This window comes from Hibiscus syriacus, unplaced genomic scaffold, assembly GCF_006381635.1.
Source record: "Hibiscus syriacus cultivar Baekdansim isolate YM2019G1 unplaced genomic scaffold, ASM638163v2 tig00014370_pilon, whole genome shotgun sequence".
NCBI lineage: Eukaryota > Viridiplantae > Streptophyta > Magnoliopsida > Malvales > Malvaceae > Hibiscus > Hibiscus syriacus.
The window spans coordinates 636,262-660,286 of NW_024062323.1; the positions used below are offsets into that span (position 1 = coordinate 636,262).

At 34.3% G+C, this 24,025-nt stretch overlaps 4 protein-coding genes, 1 long non-coding RNA gene and 2 pseudogenes across 5 annotated transcripts; 3 read left to right on the forward strand and 4 right to left on the reverse strand.

Annotated features, from left to right (window-relative positions):
• Positions 1–82: 82 nt before the first annotated feature.
• LOC120207138 (bZIP transcription factor 53-like) lies at positions 83–406 on the reverse strand. The gene has a single exon (XM_039206651.1). The coding sequence runs from the start codon at positions 404–406 to the stop codon at positions 83–85; it is 324 nt and encodes a 107-aa protein (XP_039062582.1).
• Positions 407–6,117: 5,711 nt separating this feature from the next.
• On the forward strand, positions 6,118–9,370 carry LOC120207208 (receptor-like protein EIX1). Its single transcript, XM_039206730.1, has 2 exons — positions 6,118–8,812; positions 9,334–9,370. Exon 1 carries the CDS (start codon positions 6,136–6,138, stop codon positions 8,797–8,799), a length of 2,664 nt encoding a protein of 887 aa, XP_039062661.1. The 5' UTR covers positions 6,118–6,135; the 3' UTR covers positions 8,800–8,812; positions 9,334–9,370.
• Positions 9,371–9,868: 498 nt separating this feature from the next.
• Positions 9,869–10,270, reverse strand: LOC120207139 (bZIP transcription factor 53-like). Its single transcript, XM_039206652.1, has one exon. It carries the CDS (start codon positions 10,268–10,270, stop codon positions 9,869–9,871), a length of 402 nt encoding a protein of 133 aa, XP_039062583.1.
• A 2,646-nt stretch (positions 10,271–12,916) lies between these two features.
• LOC120207209 lies at positions 12,917–16,904 on the forward strand (annotated as a pseudogene).
• A 351-nt stretch (positions 16,905–17,255) lies between these two features.
• LOC120207165 lies at positions 17,256–17,675 on the reverse strand. Its single transcript, XR_005524174.1, has 3 exons — positions 17,648–17,675; positions 17,446–17,562; positions 17,256–17,360 (listed from the first exon to the last, which is right to left on the reverse strand). It is a non-coding gene; the product is annotated as an uncharacterized LOC120207165 (long non-coding RNA).
• A 1,211-nt stretch (positions 17,676–18,886) lies between these two features.
• LOC120207216 (remorin-like) lies at positions 18,887–20,639 on the forward strand. Its single transcript, XM_039206737.1, has 5 exons — positions 18,887–19,064; positions 19,543–19,593; positions 19,708–19,795; positions 19,934–20,015; positions 20,230–20,639. Exons 1-5 carry the CDS (start codon positions 18,902–18,904, stop codon positions 20,422–20,424), a joined length of 579 nt encoding a protein of 192 aa, XP_039062668.1. The 5' UTR covers positions 18,887–18,901; the 3' UTR covers positions 20,425–20,639.
• A 173-nt stretch (positions 20,640–20,812) lies between these two features.
• On the reverse strand, positions 20,813–22,226 carry LOC120207140 (annotated as a pseudogene).
• Between the last annotated feature and the right edge of the window lie 1,799 nt (positions 22,227–24,025).

Here is a 24,025-nt window from a genome sequence, read left to right on the forward strand (position 1 = left end):
ATTGTAATGTCTATGAAATTATTTTGCTATACTTTCCTATGGCTATATATAGTAACCTATGATTACTATGAGCGATTAAAGATCAATTAAACCCGCTGCCTTGTCTCGCATAATGCAGCTGCAGCGTCATCTTCAGGGACTTTATCCGGTTGGTATATTCCGTTGCTTGAGCCCTTAACGTGTTGTTTGCAGATTCCATATTCATGAATCGTTCGGTGCAGAGGATGACGTTTTTGATGGAGTCGTTCTTCTCTTCCTGCAATGCGCTCACTTCGTTGGTCAAATCATCCATCTGCTTCTTTTTCTTCTCATGTGACTTCCTTGCCGATTCACGGTTCGACTCCATCTTCTTCCTTTTCTTCTCGCCGGAATCCAAGGAACTCGCCGGCTTTTGCACGGTAGACATCTCAGGGAAGTTTTTTTGTTTTGTTTTTTTAAGGAGTTGATCGGAATAAATAAATTGAACTAATAACAAACTAAAGAGGTCAGCTTTCCAGGAGCAGATCAATCAACAACAAAGAACCAATAAAGAAAGACAACAGAAAACGATTGAAGGACGTGGATACCATGCATCGGAAGGGAGTAGCTCATAGAAAACCTACGTTCACTCGGATGGTGATCCCATAATGATTCACAGAGCAAAGACTCGAAAGAAAAAATAAGAACACTTATATTTAGCTGTTTGATGAACAATAAACAGAAAACACAGGACAATTCGAGCTATGTGAAAGGTGAAGAATGTGTTAAAGGGAGGACGAAGGTCAACTTTTATAGGCAGAGGAGGAGACTGCCTTTTTGGGAGCGCATTTAAAAGATTTTACTTTTCATATTCATTAATATCTTTTTAATTATTTCATTAGCTTTTATTTATTATGATAAAATATTTTCTTTAAATAAATATATCTTTTAAAACTATCTTTATCTACTGCTTTACCGAAATTCAATAATATTTTCCAATTTAAATATATGATTACAACTTATCTGCGAGTAAATCAACAGGTGGAAGGCTTTAATTTAATTGATGATTGCTTTATAACTCAAAGGTGTGTTGTTGTATGCCGTTGAGTCTTGCCTCTGGGGTTTCTAAAGAGGCAAATATGAGTGATAAGTGATGATATGGATAACTTCCAAACCCACAATTCGGTGAGTTCTGCTGTGAGTGGATTAATATACAATTAATATATGAGAAAATAATCTCAGTGACCAAAATGCCTTATAATATACGATTTTAACTAATTTTTTTTGGATTTGTCAAAATGACCAACTAAATCGTAATGCGATCTATAATTCGCAACGCGATCTCCGGTATCGCAAATCAGTTTCCAGATTCGCAACGCGAACTTCGACTATCACATTGCGATTTACATATTCGCATTGCGATAGTCCAAGTTCGTGTTGCGATAGTCGAAGTTCGTGTTGCGATTTTTCAAATTCGTTGCGATAGTCCAAGTTCGCGTTACGATTTATTCCAAATTCGTTGCGATAGTCCAAGTTCGCGTTGCGATTTATTCCAAATTCGTTGCGATAGTCCAAAATCGCAACGACTGGTGGTATTGCATTTGTTTCTTAAGAACTTTCTCTAAAAAGATAGTATTCGCGCGGACGAGTCAAAGACACGTATTACCACGACCACGAGACGGGCGGCGGCGGCGGCGGCGCGCAAGAGTCCCCCTTGTTCTCTATCACTTAACAAGGAAGTGGGAAAGCCAAGCCTTAAATTCCATTCCCAATAGTGTTTCCAATACTATGTGGGATTGAGCATTACCAACACTTGTTTCCAATACTATGTGATTATTCAGGAAACAATTAACAATCATGCACCTTAAAACAACTGAATCAGCAACCAATTGCATTAGTATTATACGATTAAATATGTCATAATTAAAAGTCAATCTACAATCAATCGCGATTATTGCAATTTTAAGCAAAACATTCAAAAAAATTGCATCACTCGCGAGAATAAAAAAAATTGTTATCGTGCAATTACAATCAATTGAAAATAAATTAGAATTGCATGAAAACTAAACGAACCACAAATACTTTTAATAAAAATACTAAAGTCATTAACTATAATTCACAAATAATATCACTATTTAAGGCTCAATCTCACATAGTATTGGGAACAAGTGTTGGTAATGCTCAATCACACATAGTATTGGAAACACTATTGGGAATGGTATTTAAGGCTTGGCTTTTCCACTTCCTTGTTGAGTGATAGAGAACAAGGGGGACTCTCGCGCGCCGCCGCCGCCGTCTCGTCGTGGTCGTGGTCGTGGTAATACGTGTCTTCGACACGTCCGTGCGAATACTATCTTTTTAGAGAAAATTCTTAAGAAACAAATGCAATACCACCCGTCGTTGCGATTTTGGACTATCGCAACGAATTTGGAATAAATCGCAATGCGAATTTGGACTATCGCAACGAATTTGGAAAATCGCATTGCGATAGTCAAAGTTCGCGTTGCGAGGACTATCGCAACGAATTTGGAAAATCGCATTGCGATAGTCGATGTTTGCGTTGCGAATCTGGAAACTGGTTTGCGATACCGGAGATCGCGTTGCGAATTATTGATCGCATTGCGATTTAGTTTGTCATTTTGGCAAATCCAAAAAAAGTTGGTTAAAATCGTATATTATAAGGCATTTTTGGTCACTGAGATTATTTTCTCTTAATATATATAATATGATTGGTTAAATAAGTGATCGATTAAAAGTATTATTGGAAATGTTATATGTTTTCGCTGGAAATGTTATTTGTGTTGATAATAATAATGGTAATAACCGGGAATATTATCGTCGTATGTAAAATGCACCAAAAATATATTGACATTAACATAACCGATTAATTACTGAAAACATTATCAACCATAATAACATAACGTGTATTGCTTATGTAATGTAATAGGTAGCGTCTTTTTAAAGCTAATAGAACCTCAAAAATCCGACGATAACAAAATATGTTAATTAATTGATTTGTTATCAATATTATCAACATATTAGATAGCGCCTAAAATATTTCCAAAGTTTAAGCTGATGGAGCTTTAGAAATATGACGATAACAAAATAGGTTAATTACTAGAAACATTATTATCAATCATAATAACATTACAAGTAATGTTTATTTAATGTAATAAGTAGCGACTTTTTAAAGATGATGGAGCCTTAGAAATCTGACGATAACAAAACATGTTAATTACTTAATTTTGTTATCAATATTATCAACATATTAAGTAGCGCCTAAAATATTATCAAAGTTTAAGCTGAAGGGGCCTTAGAAATCCGATGATAACAAATTAAGTTAATTACTTATTTTTGTTATTAATTTTATCAACATATTAGGTAGAGCAAAAAATGTTACCAAAATTTAAGCTGATATGCCTTTGAAATCCCACGACAACAAAATAGGTTAATTTCTTATTTTGTTATAAATAAATATTAACATACTACATTGCGCCCAATAATATTATTTTGAATAAAAAAATAGGCCGCAAACTGAAATATTAAAGTTGTGTTTAATGATATAGGTAGAATTTAATATATTATGTATTTTTGGATGACAATTATTTTTAAAAATAAATATCGATACTACTATGATCTGATGGATGATACTTTAGCAAATATCAATAGTTATAGAGTATGGATACATTATTATTATGAATACATTATTATTAACATTTAGAGTATCCATATTTTAGAGTAAGTATACATGTTTTTGAATTTTAAAAAAATATTTCAAACGGTTAAGTTGTATATATTTTTTTCGTTTACATTACTGTCAAACAATATCCATACTTTTAGAGTAAGTATGGATACATTATTATTAACATTTAGAGTATCCATACTTTTAGAGTAAGTATTCATACTTTCGAATTTAAAAAAATATATTTTAAACGGTTAAATTGTATATATTTTACCGTTTACATTATTATTAACTTTTAAACAAACCGGTAGTTAGTTTAAAGTAATAGGTAACACATATTTAACATAATAAGTAACACATGTTTTATTTTATCCTTTACATTATTAGTAACATTTAAACAAACTAGTAGGTATTTTAACGTAATAAGTCTCGTTTATTTTATTTTTTTGCTTACATTATTCTTAATCTTTAAACAAACTGGTAGATATTTTAACGTAACAGATGGTGCTTATTTTATTTTACCTTTTATATTATTATTAACCTTTAAACAAATCAATAACTAATTTAATGTAATAGGTAACGTTTATTTAACGTAATAGGTAGCATCTATTTAACATAATAGGTATCGTCTATTTTATTTTACTGTTTACATTATTAGTAACCTTTAAACAAACCGGTAGGTATTTTAACGTAATAGGTAACACCTATTTTATTTTACCGTTTACATTTTTAATAGCCTTCAAACAAACCGGTAGGTAGTTTAACATAATATGTATCGCCTATTTTATTTTAACCGGTTAAGTTTTAAATATAATTATTATACATACAATATAGGTATAGATACTTTTAATAATTTCATTTACAAACAAAAAATTATTAGTTATTTATTTTTTCACCTACAACATTAATTTAATAATTTTATTTATACAAAAAAATTAAAATATTATTTAGAATTTAAATTTAATAATTTTAACTAAAGATAATAATAAATATGTAATATATATGTTTATTATTTTTAATTTAATAATAATATATACAGTAACATAAAAATAAGTCATTAGACTCTTATTATTATTTTGAATAAAAAAATAGGCTGCAATCTGAAATATTAAAGTTGTGTTTAATGATATTGTTATGATTTAATACATTACATATTTTTGGATGTCAATTATTTTTAAAATAAATATCTATACTATTATGATTTGATGGTCGATATTTTAGCAAATATCAATACTTTTAGAGTAAGAATGTATACATTATTATTATGAATACACTAGTATTAACCTTTAGAGTATTCATACTTTTAGAGTAAATATTCATACTTTCGAATTTTAAAAAAATATTTCAAACGGTTAAGTTGTATATATTATACCGTTTACATTACTGTCGAAACAATATTCATACTTTTAGAGTATGGATACATTATTATTAACCTTTAGAGTATCTGTACTTTTAGAGTAAGTATCCATATTTTTCGAATTTTAAAAAAAATTCAAGCGGTTAAGTTGTATATATTTTACCGTTTACATTATTATTAACCTTTAAACAAACCAGTAGCTAGTTTAACGTAATAGGTAACACTTATTTAACGTAATAGATATCACCTATTTAACATAATAGGCAACGTCTGTTTTATTTTAATGTTCACATTATTAGTAACCTTTAAACAAACCGGTAGATATTTTAACGTAATATGTAACACCTATTTTATTTTACCGTTTACATTATTAGTAACCTTCAAAAAAGCGGTATGTAGTTTAACATAATAGGTAACACCTATTTTATTTTAATCGGTTAAGTTTTAAATATAAATATTGATACATACAATATAGATATAAATACTTTTAGTAATTTCATTTACACATAAAATTATTAGTTATTTATGTTTTTCACCTACATCATTAATTTAATAATTTCATTTAGATAAAAAATTATTTGATTATTTAGATTTTTTTATAAAATATTATTTAGAATTTAAATTTAACAATTTTAACTAAAGATAATAATAAATATGTAATATATATGTTTATTATTTTTAAATTAATAATAATATATACCGTAACATGAAATTAAGTCATTAGACACTTATAATTAAAACTCACTCAAAATATAACCTTAAATTATTGTTTTCCACATTAAAGTATGAATACTTATAAATATATATGTATTAGTACCTACCGATAATTAAAGTTTATCGGTTACCAATTTTTTTAATAATTATTCATGTTTTCCAACATTATGAGCTTATCAACATTTCAAGTAACGTTTTACCGAATTTATTAATTATCTTATTAAATTTTCGATTATTTTGTTTCTTAACCGTATATTAATCCGTATTTCCTTATATAAAACCCCCAAATCCAAGTTGCTGGCCGCCCCACTAATTATGTATCATGGATAGGCCGCCCCACTAATTATGTATCATGGATAAAAAGCACCCACTCTCCAAATATTTGGACTCAACATCTCAACCTATTCCCCCACACTCCATCGCTATGGCAGCTAACAAGCCTTATCTCCTTGTTTCATATTTGCTTTTCCTCTTCCTTTTCAATTTGAATTCACTGCTTCTCGTCCGCTCCACACCTATCCAATGCACAGCCACCGAAAGAAGAGCACTGATCATCCTCCGAGAAGCTCTCACTGACCCTTCGGGCAGGCTCTCTTCCTGGTCCGGTGAAGATTGTTGCACATGGAAAGGTATTAAGTGCCACAACCAAACTGGACGTGTCACCGAGCTCGACCTTAGAAACCCATACCACTTAATCAACGGAGATCGAACATCATACAAAAGCTCATGTCTGGGAGGTGAGATCAACTCGTCTCTGCTTCAATTGGAACAAATCACTTATCTGGACCTTAGCCTCAATGATTTTGAAGGCCTTGAAATTCCCCAGTTCTTCGGGGAGCTCAAAAGTCTGCGGTACCTCAATCTCTCTTTCGCGTCTTTTGCCGGAGAGATTCCAGCTTCGCTTGAGAATTTGTGGAGTTTGGAGTACCTGGACCTCTATGCCGACTCCTTCAGTAGTACAGGTCCTCGGGAGTTACGTTCACAGAGTCTGGAATGGCTTACGCCTCTCTCTTCTTTGAAATATCTAAACCTGGGATTCTCCAAACTCGATGGCGTAGCTGATCACTGGCTGCACACGTTGAATATGCTTCCCTCCTTGGTAGAATTACGCTTGCACTGGTGTGAACTTCAAGGTCTACCATTGACGCTCCCATCCATTAATTTCACCTCACTTTCGGTTCTTGACTTGTCGGAGAATTCTTTTAACTCTGTATTTCCTCAATGGTTGTTCAATCTCACCGGTCTCACCGAACTGTATCTGACATGGGACTTTTTCAGCGGTTCCATTCCTGCTGAATTTGCAAACCTCAAAAATCTCCGAGTACTTGATTTGTCTGATAATTTGAACCTCGAGGGCCAAATTCCTGAATTCTTTGGCAATCTTAGCAAACTAGAGTTCCTAGATCTGTCTGCAAACAATTTCCATGGTGACATTTATGAGCTTTTTAGTGGTTTCTCAGGTAGTCCAAACAATAAGTTGGAGACACTAGATCTCAGTTCTAACTTGTTGATCGGGGAGCTGCCCAACTCGTTAGGATCGGTTAAACATTTACAACATCTGGATCTCTCTAGCAATTCTTTCTGGGGTTCGATTCCGACATCAATCGGAAGCTTGTCAAAGCTGATAAAATTAGACCTGTCGTACAACATGATGAATGGTACAATTCCTGAAAGTCTAGGGGAACTATCGTGGCTAGTCGATTTGAACCTTATGGCAAATTCTTGGAATGGTATATTAAAAGAAACCCACTTCATGAACCTCAGAAAACTAGAGAATGTTCGTCTCACAACAGAGCCGACGAGTTCCTTGGTTTTCGGTGTGTCGGACGGATGGTCTCCTCCTTTCAAACTTAAATCCATTCAACTTGAGAACTGCATGGTAGGTCCCTCGTTTCCTTTATGGCTTCAAGTTCAAAATCAACTTACCTCTGTCATCTTAAAAAATGTTGGCATATCCGACACCATACCAGGGAAATGGTTTTCTCTAGTGTCTGCTCAAGTAAACTATTTGGTTCTATCTCAAAACCGAATCAGGGGGGAGTTGCCAGACCAGTTGAGTTATCCGAATTTAAATCTCATCGATCTGAGTTGCAATAACTTTGGTGGTCCTTTCCCTTCTTGGTCCACTAATGCAACCGATGTATTGCTCCACGAAAATTCATTTTCCGGGCCAATACCGGAAAACATTGGAGCCTTGATGCCAAGATTGAAGAAATTATATGTTTCTAGGAACCATCTGAGCGGGAGAATCCCATCATCAGTGTGTGATATAGAGGGCCTTAACATTGTTTCTCTAAGAAACAACATGTTTAGTGGACAACTCCCAAACTGTTGGCATCGATCGTTTGTGTTATGGGGAATCGACGTATCGAATAACAGCTTGACGGGGAACATTCCGAGCTCCTTGGGGTTTCTTCCTTCTCTAAGTGTGCTGCTGTTGAGCAACAACAATCTGGATGGCGAAATCCCTTCCTCGTTGGGAAACTGCTCAGGTTTGACAAGCGTGGACCTCGGAGGGAATAAAATGTCGGGGACTCTGCCTTTGTGGGTACAAAATCTTTCTTCATTATTCATGCTACGTCTCGGCTCCAACCTTTTAAGTGGGAACATACCTGATGAGTGGTGCAGGCTTCAAAACGTTCACATATTAGATATTTCCGGCAACAATATTTCAGGGCCAATTCCTAAGTGTATCGGTAACCTGACCGCATTGGTGAACGGAAAGGGCAGCGATGTATTCGAAGGGCTAATAAAGGTGGTAACAAGAGGAAGAGATCCCGAATACAACAGCGTCGAGGCAAACGTGAACAGCATAGACCTCTCAAGCAATCATCTTTCAGGAGAAATCCCAGTTGAGATGGCAAACCTTATCGCGCTACGCATCTTGAATCTGTCGCACAACCATCTCTCGGGACCGATTCCGAAAAGCTTGGCATCTCTACCTTCATTGATTGGACTCGACTTGTCCGACAACAACTTTTCAGGAAGCATTCCCTTTGTAACAAGATTTAACAATTCCTCCATTTATGAGGGGAATCCATTGCTTTGTGGGACTCCACTTCCTACCAAATGCCCACTTCCCATATAGCAGAGCTTTGCAGGTTTGTGATAGGAGTAAAATCCATCTATTTGCATAAAAATAAACCTTGTACCTCCAAATAAATCCTAATGTTTGAAGATAGCTATCAGTTTTATTTGACAATAAGTTTAATTAAATTATTAAATGTAATCTTGAATGTCAACTTAATTATATTATTTAACTTTATTTTTTCATATTTAATTCAACCATCTTATAGGAGAAATCCCGGTTGAGATGACAAACCATATCGAGCTACGCGTCTTGAATATGTCGCACAACCATCTTTCGGGACCGATTCCAAAAAGCTTGGCATCTCTAGCTTCATTGGCTTGACTCAACTTGTTGTACAAATTTTCTGGAAGCAGATTCATAAATTTAAAAATGGGATATAAAATTTTAATTTTTTCTTAAAAATAATGGGTATGCAATTTTTTTTTTACATTTTAATTTAACACATTAAGTTAAATTTAATTATTTTCCCAATATAATGAGGATGTAATTGACCCACCCCTGCTTCCTACCAAATGCCCACTTCCCATATAGCAGAGCTTTGCAGGTTTCTGATAGGAGTAAAATCCATTTATTTGCATTAAAATAATCCTTGCACCTCCACATAAATCCTAATGTTTGGAGATAGTTATCAATTTTATCTGACAATAAGTTTAATTAAATTATTAAATGCAATCTTGCTTGTCAACTTAATTATATTATGTAACTTTATTTATATTTAATTCTTTGAAATTGATACGAAACATTGTAATACTAATGCATACAAATGAAATACATGTAACATGTATCTAACATATAATAAATTAATATCAATTCAATTGTATGTAATAAATCTAAATTAACATCAATCTAATTATATACTATAAGATAAAAGATTTTATTTCAAATATTCATAATAACAATAACTTTATGAATAAGGTAAAGATGATATGGATTGTAATGTCTATGAAATTATTTTGCTATACTTTCTATGGCTATTTATAATACCTAAGAATTACTATGAGCGATTAAATATTAATTAAACCGACCACAACGAGAAAGAGAAGTCCATCCATCGGAATCCATCATATCAGCCGCCGAAATAATTGGCACCGTCGAAAAGGAGGGTAGTCACGGCTGCATCAGAGGATTTGTGAGTTGTGACCTCCGGGGCATACCCGCTGCCTTGTCTCGCATAATGCAGCTGCAGCGTCTTCTTCAGGGACTTTATCCGGCTGGTATATTCCGCTGCTTGAGCCCTTAACGCGTTGTTTGCAGATTCCGAATTCATGAATCGTTCGGTGTAGAGGATGACTTTTTTGATTAAGTCGTTCTTCTCTTCATGCAATGCGCTCACTTCGTTGGTCAAATCATCCATCTGCTTCTTTTTCTTCTCACGTGACTTCCTTGCCGATTCACGGTTCGACTCCATCTTCTTCCTTTTCTTCTCGTCGAAATCCAAGGAACCCGCCGGCTTTTGCACGGTAGCCATCTCAGGGGGGAAGTTTTTTGTTTTGTTTTTTTAAAGAGTTGATCGGAATAAATAAATTGAACTAATAACAAACTAAAGAGGTAGCTTTAGAGGAGCAGATCAATCGACAACAAAGAACCAATAAAGAAAGACAACAGAAAACGATTGAAGGATGTGGATACCATGCATCGGAAGGGCGTAACTCATGGAAAACCTACGTTCACTCGGATGGTGACCCCATAATGATTCACAGAGCAAAGACTCGAAGAGAAAATAAGAACACTTATACTTAGCTGTTTGACGAACAATAAACAGAAAACACAGGAGCTATGTGAAAGCTGAAGAATGTCTTAAAGGGGGGACGATGGTCAAGTTTTATAGGCAGAGGTGGCGACTGCTTTTAGAATGTCTTTTTGGGAGCGCATTTAAAAGATTTCACTTTTCAGATTCATTAATATATTTTAATTATTTCATTAGCTTTAATTTATTATGGTAAAATACTTTCTTTAAATAAATATATCTTTTAAAACTATCTTTATCTACTGCTTTACCGAAATTCAATAATATTTTCCAATTTAAATATATGATTACAACTCAGCCGTGAGTAAATCAACAATATTTACGGTGGAAGGCTTTAATTTAATTGATGAATGCTTTATTAATACTTAACTAAATCCCCTCATATCCAAATTTTGTAAGATATGCAGAGAATGTGAGATTTCTTTTAAGGAGGTTACAAGCTTTATCAAGTAATACAAGGTTAGATTCTTATTTGATTATTTAATTTTAAAAAATACTAACAAAATTTTTTATGGATAAATAATACATATATTACTCAATTATTAATAAAGTTATAAATTGATCATTAAAGTTTAAGAAGTTACAAATACATCTCTTGATTAATTGAACGTTACAAATACATCACTCTATCGTTAAATCTAAAACTGGTGTTAAGTTTTTAATTACAATTAGATCATTTTATTGATCAATTATAATAATGAGATAATATAATTTATTTATTATTACAATCTAGTCACTCAATTATAACCAAAAACTCAAACAATTGTTACACGCATAATTATAAAATGAAATGTTTATAACATTAGGTTAACTGAATGAATCATTCATTATATTAATGATAAATTAGTGACAAGTGATGAAATTTGCCTATTTTACTCTCGATAAACCATAAAGTTTGATGCTTTTTCCTTTTAATTTACTCAATAAATAGCTCAGCTGGTACCTCTTAAAAAAACTTTGCTTGAAAATCAAAACAAAAATGTTTACGAGTGGAATCACTTTACCCAACTCACAAATTTGACCCATTAAATGGAAGTAGATATAAGCTTTGAAAGCCCAACACTTGGCTTAACCATTTAAATTTTTTTTATTACTAATTTTTGTTAATTTGATGTCACAAACTAACTGATGTTGTTTTAATTTATAGATAACTAAAATATTTTTAATTAATAATTAATATTATATATATATATATTTTAAAATTTTTAAATGTTTTTATATTTTTAAAATTAAATAATTAAAATTTGTTGTTTAGATTCGAATTTAAAACTAATCAACGTACGTACGAGCTCAAACTCTAAAGAATTTGTTTTTAGTTGTACGGAAATTCATTTATTACTATTTTATTTAGGTAAATTGTTAGAATTTATGAATTTAAAGAACGCTTATAAGAAAATACAAAAAATATATAGCTTGTGGAATTTTAAAATTGTAAGATTCCGAATCTGTCCCTAAACGAGATTGTTGTGGAGATACAAATGCTAATAATTTTATTTTTTTTATCATATTTCAGAGCTACGAATAGATATAAAAATAATATTTTAATAAAATTATAAAAGTTTACAGAGACAAACTTATAAAATTTTAAAAATAAAAATATTTTAACAATAAAAATATAAAATAAATACTTAAATTATATGAAAATTTAAAATTTTTAACTTCAGTCATCCGTCTTCCATCCACACCTCGGTAAGAATTATCATTCACTAGTATCGTTTGAAAAGATATTTGACTTTGAAGTTAACTAATAGTTCATAGTTCAAAATCTCGCATCTAACAAGTCGGTCAATAAAATTCAAATATCGCATTTAAAATATACCAATTGTTATCAATTTATTATATAAATAAAAATGGCAACGGGTTGGATTAGGGTCGTGTCGTACACCCTCAATTAAAATCTTAATCGACCCGAAAATTTTATATCATTCATCCAACTCTGACCCGATTCGAATTTTTAGAGTATAAATCCGACCCTACATGATATAAAATAAGGATTGAATTTTAAAAAAATAATATTTTTTTTAAAAATAAATCCGACCCGAAGTTTTTTCACTTTTCATCCGAACTCAACCTGACACGACTCCACCCTTAAAAAATCTGGCACAAACCATTTTTTAAAAAAATCGACCTTATCAAATCGGATCGGGTCATAACCTATCAAATTTAGGTTAAATTACCGTCTTTAAATCTAAAGACTTATAAAAGATTATTCATTTTTCTTTTCTTTTATAAATTAACTTGTATTTGTGAATTACCAAACATACCCCTGACCCCTCTCAGTCTCAACCCATGGTTAACTAATTATGCCCAATAGCTACTTTAAAATAGGGGTTTTGGAGCCTTTGCTTGAAACCTTACCCACCCTAGTCAAACTCCTCCCAAGGTAGAAAGAAAAGAAGAGGAGAGAAAAGAAGGGCTTAATAAAACCCTTGCAAAAGGAAGGGGTAGAAAGAGAGTATTGAGGGAAAACGAAGGTAGCAAAGTGAGAAATAGATGGGGGGGGGGGGGGGGGAAACCCAAAGGCAACAAAGAGAGTCCAAGGGATAGATTGTCTTCAAAATCCTACCAAGGAGGACCCAAATAAAAATACAGGTATTTTTATCCTGTTCTTTCAGTACTTTGTATAATTCTCAATACTCGATTTATTGCAAAACTTGTAATTTAGCCCCCAAAAGGTCTAATCTTTCCTCCTCCGCTCTATCTGCGATTAAGGGAAAGAGAGAGAAAGCGCGGGACAAAACCGAATTTAACAATCCAAAACCCTAGATTACTAAATTTTCATTTTTCCGCCAAAATTATCTATCATGCAGGACCAGATGATTTAGTTTGTATTTTAAACTTAAATATTTCTATGGTGCTTTCTTACTCATTTATCGTTTTGGTCCCAGAGTTGTTTGAATTTGCTCTCTTTTTTTTTTCTTTTCGAATAATGAAAGATTATAGAGAGAACTATTTGTTTCTAGGTATTGAAATCGGAATCCATGACAGGGTGGTCGTTGAGAGCTGTTGATGGGCCTTCACTAGATTGCGCTAAATACCTAGAAAAGCTCGGGCCAGCTACCTCTTTTGTCGATCTCGAGCCCTTCTCCGAAGCGCTGTTTTTGAAATCTGAACCCAACAAGCTTAGATTCTGGTTTAACAAATTCCTTGGGTTGTTTTTGAAAGAAATTTGTGCCCAAGGTTGTTTTTGGCCTCATCCTCCATTGCTTGCAGATGGAAGGCCTGTGGATCTTTTTAAGCTTTTCTTGATTAACTACTTAGTTTCGTTAGAGAGATGCTTGGAAAGAATTGCTCAAAGTGAGGACTCAAAGAGCGAATCAAACTGTAGTGATCAGTTGATGGAACTGGGAGCTGAGCTTAAATGGTTTTTGTTGGGATCAAAGAAGAAAATTATAGAGTATTCGCAAGTGGAGGAGAATATAGTAGCGGGTTCAGATGGAGGAGAGAAACGTGTAAAAGGTGAAGAATCCATTCATATTGATTTGATGAACAGGGTTTTGCGTTATGAGGAAGTTGAAAATTTGCAGAACGACCATGATCTAAAGAGCGTGGTGTTTGATTCAGAGGGTGACAACAAGTTCATTCTAGTTGACGATGATGAAGATGTGCCTTCAGATATGGCGAAAAGTGCAGTCAATTCAATGTGTAATGACGACGAGGATTGCACATGCAGTGATGACGACGATGATGTTATGATATTGGATTCAAATGATGTTAAGGAAAATTTTCATCTCATAAACGGAAGCAGGATTCTACATGGGAAATGCTTAATTGGGTTACTGAAGTTGCAAAGGATCCTTGTCATTTGGTGATTGGTTCATTACCGGACAGTTCAAAGTGGAAGGCTTATGGGAGTGAAGAGCTTTGGAAGCAAGTTTTATTGTTCCGGGAAGTCGCCTTTCGCAGAAATGATAATCATTCAAGTGCTGGTCAGGCCAATTTGCAGGTACATACCACCCATTGTTATAGCTTGCCTGCTTTTTAGTCATTAATTCAAGTCAGATATCTGTTTACTTGGAACCTGTGCCATTTATTGTTCATGTTGTTAATTGAATCTTAGAATAATTTGTGTCATTATTTAATTCCAACTTCTTTGAATGTTGTGGAGGTAGTCTGCATGAACAATGCTCCATCATGCTTTATTAGCTCCTTATGAATAATCAAAGGATAGGGTCGTCCGTTGAAAATTTCAAATTCTTATATAAATACTGCTCTCTTCTTGACCTCAGTGGTTAAGTGCTTGTCACTTCATCCTTGTCTAGCTTCGAGAGCTGGCAAAGGAAAAAAATTCTTATATAATTTAGATATTTTCTTTATATTTTCAATTTTCATTGATAATCTATTTTTGTCTCTTAAAATTTTATAAATTCACATTCTAATATAAAATCCTTCGTTTGTCTCTTATTATAGTCATCTTGATACTATTTGAAAGAAGCACTATTGATGAAACAGTCACTTTTGTTCTGAACATATATATTCTTCACAACAGTGAAATAGATAGTTGAGATTAATAATAGAAAATGAGAAAATATTCATTAAAAAAATATAGAGATAATCTCAGTCGTCTATTTAGGTGTAAAAAAGTTTACATTTAAGTATAACTGGATCTTAACCCATACAAAATATATCTATTTAAATTATAATAAAAATGTATAAAAACTATTTTTATTAAAAAGTTAATAAATTTGTAACAACTTTGTGTTTCATTAATAAATATGATAATGATGTTATAAAAAATTGGTAAAGTTTGTGACTCGAATTTTGTTTTTATTTGATTTGAAAAATTCCCGTTGTCACCTGCTTGATCGAAGAAATTAGTTGGTAGAAAAAGAGGGTATGTGGTGAATGCGGCGGCTCTCGGGTCGAAGGTTACCACTAAACCCAACTGGTGGTGGCGGAGCTAGCTGCAAATCCAATGTAGGATTATATTCCCTTATAATATTAGATTTCTTTCTCATTAAGTAACTAACCTTAGAATTTGTGAGGTCATGCAGCTGTAAATTCTTGTAATTGTGATATTTTTACTGAATTTCTCTTTTCTGTTCTTGAATTTTTTCGTCTAAAACTTTTCATATAAAATTCGTATTTGTTTTATTATGCGATCACTAATATTTATCGTTACCAGTCTTCCATTTTGTCCATTTATTTTCACTAGATGATCCACTTCATGAAATTATACATATATTTCCTTGCTGCGTGTGTATTGTGCAGTAATTTATTTCATCATATTCCTTTGTGTGTTCCCCCCACCTCCTCATTAATGTGATAATTATAATAATTCCATCGTATGCTTACTCTGTAGAAAAACCAGAAGATGCATCCCTGCACGTATGGCGATAACTGGAAGCCCGGGTACAACCTCAGAGAGAGGCTGAGTTTCACGAGGAAGGTCTTTTTCGGAAAAACGGCATCTAAAGGAGAGGCTCGGTCACAGACATCCGACAGTTCTATGATAGGGATCGACAAACAGTTGCATGGGATTCGTGATTCTATAACTCCGGGTTCGGTGTTCGACTATGATGTCGACATTCAAGTTCCGATTGGACCGTTATTTCAAGCAGAGGTACCGGAGTGGACTGGAGTAGTATACGAAAGCGAAGCAAAGTGGTTGGGGACTCGTGTGTGGCCATTGGAGAAGATGGAAAAGAGGTCTCTGATAGGAAAGGGGAGACCGGATTCATGTGGCTGCCACCTTCAAGGTTCTGTACAATGTGTAAAGTTTCATATTAGAGAGAAGAGATTGAGAGTAAAGCTGGAGCTTGGATCAGCTTTCAACAAATGGAAATTCGATAAGATGGGTGAAGATGTTGCTTTTGCATGGGCGGAGGAACAACAGAAGATGTTTTCATCTATAGTGAAGTCGAATCCTCCGTCGCTAGAAAAATCTTTCTGGGAGGATATCCACAAGTGTTTCCCCAAGAAAAGTCGGGAAGAGCTCGTTTGTTATCACTTCAATGTCTTCATTTTGCGGCGGAGAGCATACCAGAATCGGATCACTCCGAGCAACATCAACAGTGACGAGGAACCCGGAAGCGGAATCAGTAAGCAATTAAGTCCTACACATCCATCTTAATTTCCCCAAAGAAGTCGCATAAGAGGGCGAGATACTCTTAGTAAAGCAATATTTCCATCGGGGTGTACCTTTGAAGAGTGAGAATCTGAGTGGTCAATGATTTTGTTTAGAGTGGAAGAATTGACCTCAGGTTTCGACTTCAAGCAGTGGATGCTCTTCAAGGGTTTTTGAGATAATTTTCTTCATTGTCCATTTATCACCATAACTACTACTTAAATCAGATACATGTATTTTCCATCCTTTTCTTCGTTGACAAAATCAATCCCGAAAGTAAGTTCTAAGTTTCCACCTTTTTCTTCTTCTTACCTTTTTATTTCAGATTGTTGTTTCAGCAATTTGGAATCTCAGATTGTTGCAATGAAATTCGTTAATGAATAGGATTCTAATGTACAAAAAAATGGTCCAAATGTAACAGGAATCAAATTGTTCATGGAATTACAAAAAATGTGGAAATTAAATGCTTGGTTTAGCATTTATCAACCAGAAATGATTGAAAGGGGTGTGTGTGTGTGTGTGGGGGGGGGGGGGGTTAATCAATCAATCAGCAGAGATGGCTTTGGTTCGGACCATGAAAACCTTACCTCAACAGCTGTTCCATTACGCAAATTCTGTGACTTGGTTGGAGCAAATATACAATGTAATCACAGACAGATAAAAGACGGTCCATTTCTCTTTTCCAAAGTGCCTTCTTTTCAGGGTTCAAAGGCTCCAACCTCAAATTTTGCCCGAATACAGTCGCTGCAGTAATCAACATTCAACGTAAAACTAAGCAAATTTCAAAGATTTGAATGAAAACTTTGAAAACACAGTCATGTCTATGTACCATAAAGATTGGTTATGGCATTTGAGATGGTAACAGTCGTGCAGACTCCTTTTCCATTTCCAGACATGTCTTCTCCAAGTAAAAGTTTTGCAAATCTTTCCTTCATCATTTCAAGTTCTATAAAACATGATTTTTACAACCATCAGCATAAAAAAACATATAATTTGGCATGAAAAATGAAAACTTTGCGAAATATTTTTACCTAAATCCAATGATTCCAATGCATCAAGCTTTTTCATCTACTTTGGCTATTATTCAAGTTTCCTCCTCTATGTTTGGTGCTTGGGGATGTCGGAGTAATCCATCTTTATATGTCGTTGCTTCAATCATCCACGCTCTTGCTTATTAGACCATCATTGGTTGTTCATCATTATATTTTAGGATAAACTACACTAGATAGCACCGAATTTTAGGCATTGTATCATTTTATATCACTGAACTCTTAATTTTGTCAATTGTAACACTGAATTTTGATTTTTGTTTTAGATATACCACTGATATGTCAAATTGTTAACAAACGGATCAAAACGATATTGTTTTGGTGAAGTGTTTATGTCGGTAGCTGTCAACCACTTCAACAGTTTTTCTTCATATTATCGTGTCGTTAACGTTTTAACGATTCTATTGTATAATTGAAACGAAAATCAAAGTTCAGTGGTACAATTGACAAAATTAAAAATTCAACGGTATAAATGTGAATATATCATCTATTGGACTTGGGCGTCGTCGAACAATTCAGTTGATTGGGTTCATTTGGTCTAAGCCCAACCGCATACTGTGGTAATGAAGGAAGCACAGCATTAGACATGTAATTGTTGTAACGGGCATGTCTAAAGCAAACACTAAAGTTGTTTTATCATTGAGTTAACAGTGACGATAAATATGAAAGAAGAATGATGGAAGACAAATTGGTCCCCCTTTAATCCGTCAAACCAATCAATACCGCTGGCGGGCCCTTCCCCCTCATCACCACACCACGTTAGTTTTGCCAAAAGTTTAGGGTAAACAGCAATCCCATCACTTTCCTTTGATATATTTCCTGTTATAGTCGATAAGGACATATTTGTTTATCGTAAAATAGATTTTTTAAAAATAAAACTTGTAAATTATAGTCGTTTTTCTCTGAATCTAGTGATCAAAATAAAAAAAAGAGGGTTAAAATTGAACGATGAAAAGGCGTAATTTACCCTTTAAGTGTATGTTTTGAAATCTACTCTTCGTCGTCGAATCTCATTTGCCGACATACGTGGCACAGTTTAACCGCTTTACCTGTCGGCATGACAATATTTGTCTCTTTCGAAACAGAGTAGCCGTTGGATCCAAAATAACGGGACTACAAACTATGCAGGTATAAAAATCCAGCATTAAAGCCAGTTCTCACAACATAGAATCATATCCATCACGAAATTGTCATTTTTTTTGTTTTCCCGACAGCTGTGCACTTGTAATCTTAATAATGGCGGAGGAAATGAAGAAGGAAGTTGCAGCTGAAACGCCAGTCGCTCCTCCTCCAGCGCCGGCTGCGGAGGTTCCGAACGCTTATTCCAAGAAAACAACCGTAGCTCCACCGCCAGCGGAGGAAAAACCTGAAGAATCGAAAGCTCTTGTGGTAGTTGAGAGTAAGCTTTGTTGCCACTCACCTTTTTTTGTTTTATTTATAGTTTGAACTTACAACATTCAGCACTGTTTTAAACTAAAGAATTAGCGAAGTTGTGTAATATGATTAGGCTGGCAGAGCGGCATATATGATCTGGATTATGTTAAAGCTCCTGCCTTTTGTGAACCATTGTTCTTCGATTTGCTTATCATGTGGCATTTACTAAAACGATTATGGGAACTTTATTTCATTGTTTTGACAACCTGACTTCTTTACTTGCTTTTAAGATTCCAAATCCAATGTTATATAAATCGATACAAGTTCCTTTGATTTTCCCAGTTTTTGCTTATAGTTTTAGATCAAGTTTTACTATATTCTTTCTTCAACCTCAGTTCTCTCCATGGATTAAAAAATGAGTGAGCTTTGGTTTAACTCAAATGATGTGCCAATTTTCAAGATATTCTTCTAGTGTGTTCCAACAATATTTTTCATTTTGACAGAAGCTCCGGAGCCAGAACCAAAGAAAACTTCGACTGGCTCACATGACAGAGGTATACTTCTCTTTCTGATACCATCATTATCATCGGAGACTATTTGGTAGCCCTTCGGACCTTTTTTGTAGGCCACTGTGGCTCTAAGATTGGTCCCCCCCCCTTTTTTTTCAGACGTTGCCCTTGCAGAGGTTGAAAAGGAGAAAAGGTTGTCATTCATCAGGGCATGGGAAGATAGTGAGAAGACCAAAGCGGAGAACAAGCAAGTCCCAAAACCCTCTTTTCTTTACTATATTTTTGTCTTGCATATAAATATGAATATATTTATATAATGTAATAGATGTATGTATGCATGCATGCATGTATGTATCTTATCAACTTTACTGAAACTGGTGAGCAGGGCCCAGAAAAAGCTCTCTGCTACTGTAGCATGGGAGAACAGCAAGAAAGCAGCTCTGGAAGCAAACCTGAGAAAAATTGAGGTACGTTTTTTCCCCAATCCTTTTTGGATAATGAAAGGATGAATATTTTCAACATTTGTGTTCGATTAGATATTCATTTAGAGATAGATATTCCGATTTATGTAAAATCTTAGCGGAAAAGATGAACATACACGTACACATACAGACATTCCAGTGTTATATAAGTACACATTTCCGTAATCCTGGTAATTCTAACATGTGGAAGCTTTGGCAGGAACAATTGGAAAAGAAAAAGGCAGAATATGCAGAGAAAATGAAAAACAAGGTAGCTTTACTTCACAAGGAAGCAGAGGAAAAGAAGGCAATGATCGAAGCCAAACGCGGAGAAGAGCTTCTCAAGGCAGAAGAAATGGCTGCAAAATACCGCGCAACCAGACACACACCGAGAAAGCTCCTCGGCTGTTTCTGAAAGTTACAAAATCTCATGTTCGGTCTCAAAGCAAATTCTATTGATACTGTTTTCATTACAACACTTTTTCTTGTTTGTATTTTGTAACTCCCCCCCTTTTTCAACTGTATCATCTGTCTTGTCTGTTTCTATGTCCTTTCATGTATGAACAGAATGGAAGAACATCAGAATTATCTATTATTGAATTGAATGTGTTGATATGGGAATATCATTTTTTTTTTGTTTCTTTGAGAACAAGTTTGAGGGTTTTCTCATATGGATTATGATAGAATTGGTTAACGTTTTGGTGCACAGATGATGTTCTTCATATTCGAGAACGATAATCAAATACGGGTATATGTTTAATATAGGCCAATAAGCAATAACCTTATCATACAACTAGTTTTTGGCACTTAAATCTGGATCAAAGTTCACGCCTACAAGAAATCTTCGGAAGGGGAGGTAGATATGTATCAGGATCAGTGTTTTCCAAGAAACTCATATCACTGTTAATGGGAAAATCCAACAGCAATTGCAGTGCGGTATCTGATGAATCATCTGACTTGTTCGAACACGATGTGTTAGATGTATTGATCGGATCCTGGTGCATGACTTGAAACTCTTGCATTCAATATCTTCAACTTGATTTCTTGCAGCTATGTTGGGGCAACTGTCAACTGTAACAGCTGAAACCGATCCGATCCGCATTTCGTCGATGAAGATTTTTGCAAGATGGGGCTTTGACATAGAGATTTATCTTCTTTATTCAACTTTCGAAATGATTCTCCAACTTCAGAATTCCAAAACCGTAGGAAATAATCAGAGTTGGATTTGAAGAGCGATGATTCCTGTGAAAGACGAGCTTCGGCTTCCAGTCTAGCACTCTCCCGTTGAGCCATATGACGGGTGGCTGGAGATGTAGGTGCTGCTGTTGTTGGATCGCTTGGGGTGATTGGCTCGTGAGTCTTCGGATCAAGACCAATGCGAAGTAGGCGTTTCTTCAGGTGTGTGTTCCATAGGTTCTTGATTTCGTTGTCGGTTCGCCCTGGTAATTGAGAAGCAATGGCAGCCCACCTGGAATTCATTAAAGATGAAAGAAATGAAACCCTTTCCATTCTCAAAAAACTAACCATTTAGAATTCCGACAGGACAACATGCCTGTTTCCAAGGATGCCATGAAGCTGAATGACAAGGTCCTCTTCCTCAACGGTGAAGGGACAACGCTTTATGTCCAGCCTAGATAATTTGTCCATCGAAGCCTGCAATTCTTGCCGCTACAAAGAAGACCTGCCAGTCAAGAAACTGTATAAAAATTAATGGAATTTCATATGGAAGTCAGATCTTAAACGGGACCAAAGTTTTACTACGGCTGTTTTTTCATCTACAAGACCCAAATCCGAAACTTTAGAAGTATCGAGTTCTTTACCATTCAGTCCAACACGCACCGGTGAATATATATTTACTGTTTCTACTTGGTGAGAATCATTTACAGGGTGAAAAAATCTCCTTGCAATGAAAAAAGAACATGAATGAAACAACTTGAAGAAGGTACCAAGTACCAACTCATGATAGATAACATGAATGGAACACATACATGGTACTTGGTTACATTTCCTACAGGCAAAAAACCAGTAAATAAAGAACAAAAACATGATTTCAGATGGTAATAGAGGTATTAACAGATCTGAAGCCCCGTGAACTTGAAAGTCCATGAGCTAATCCCATGAAATATATTAGCATGAAAGCCTATGATCACTAGTAAAGATCATTAGAAACAATGGAACCTGCAAGCTTAGGAAGAGAACGCCAGCTTCCATTTCCATGTTTGTTAATGTAATTTACGAGCATCTCATCTTCTTCAGGAGATCAAGGCCCTTTCTTCAAGCTTTCCGAGTCACAACATGGCGTCCGCCCCATATTTCTTCAAAAATTAACAAGAAACTCTAGTAATAAGAGTAAAGAGAGCGAGACTTACAGTTTTGGAGTGACAAGTGCCGTGAAGTAAAACATTTAACATACAAAAGAGATGGTACAACGAGAGAGAGAGATGCGCTTTAAATGCGAGCTTCAGAGTCTATATTATCTAATAAACTTGAACGCTGAAAATCATCATTGAGACCAACAAAAAATTTGTACAGACAGCGAAGAGTTAATGAGGACACCTTGTTTTCTAGAGTAATGGCTATGAAAATGACATGCATGGATTTACACAACCATGAATCAGGATTCAGCTCACACCCACGTTTTATTTTTTGTTTGTTTAGTGAGAAAATGAGGGGAAAGAGAAACTAATTAACACCGTTTGTTTTGAACATGGTTGCTGCTGCAGGTGTTCACAGTGTACAGGGCAAAACAATGGGACATCAGAACATGCATGGCCATGCAGCACGTATTGGTTGAAGAATTCACTTTGTTTGTTTGGATCCCGGGAATATATATTTTTGGATTGTTCTGCTTGTCTGTTTCCTGTTTGAAAATATATAAAAGGCAGACGAAACAGAGGAGTAACTGTTGAAGCAGAAAGAAGACTAATGGCTGAATGGCAAAGCAAAGTCTTTTCACGTTATGAGTGTAATAAATGTGGTCAATACACAGTCTAAAAGAGGAACATTTTGAAATCAATGTAGACATAAATAAATATTATATCTCGTAAAAATAGTGGAAATATTAAAATAAATACCTTTAATTATTATACGAATTGAATGTAAAATAAATCAAGCGTTATTACATAATTATCATGTCCGTCGAATTCTACTTGATTCAAAATAAAAAATTTAAAAATATCTTGTAAATATTCAAAACTCTTAGTATATGGTATAAAACTTCTAGAAATATAATTGTTTGCTTTTGTTTTGTTTAAGACCTCTTGACTACACCTCTTTGTAATATTGTTCTTCCACAAAACCATTAATTTCATGCTATAATTTGAGATTATGTGTTAGATTTATTGAAGGAATGTTTTATGATCCGCATTTTTACTACGTGACGTTAATTCAAATAAAATCTCACAAAAACGTACTTTAAGATCCACACATTTTTATTATGACGTCAGTTCAGATAAAATTTTGCGAAATCACATTTTATAATATGTGCTTTAAAATATTTTGAGAAAGGATGTCTGACCGTTAATATTTGATTATTAAAGTTTTTTTTTTTTTGCGTAAAATTACCTCAAATAAAGGCACACTTCATTATCCTCGGTGTCTCACAGTTAATATTTGGCTGTTATGGTGTATTTTAGGTAAAATTACCTAAAATAAAGTTTTTAACATTCTTATTCTGTTTTTTGGTTGTTCAAGCAGTGATATCTCAACCGTTAGCTCTCGACTCTCTTCATTCTCAACTCACTAAAACCCTAATTTCTAACCACGAACATCTTCTTTCTCATCAACATTCTGGTAATTTTCTTTCCCCCCCCTTTTAATTAGGTTTTTTATTGCTTAAATTGAATAATATGTTTAGTTGGAATTTCTGTATTTGCTTACCTTTTTGTAATCTTCTATTTTTATTGCTGCCGTTGGGTTAGATCATAGTCTTCGAATGATTGAGTAACCGAAAGCAGTGAGCTAGAGAATGTTAAAAGTTCCTTCTTTTTTTTAATTTCCATGTGTTTTTTGCATGG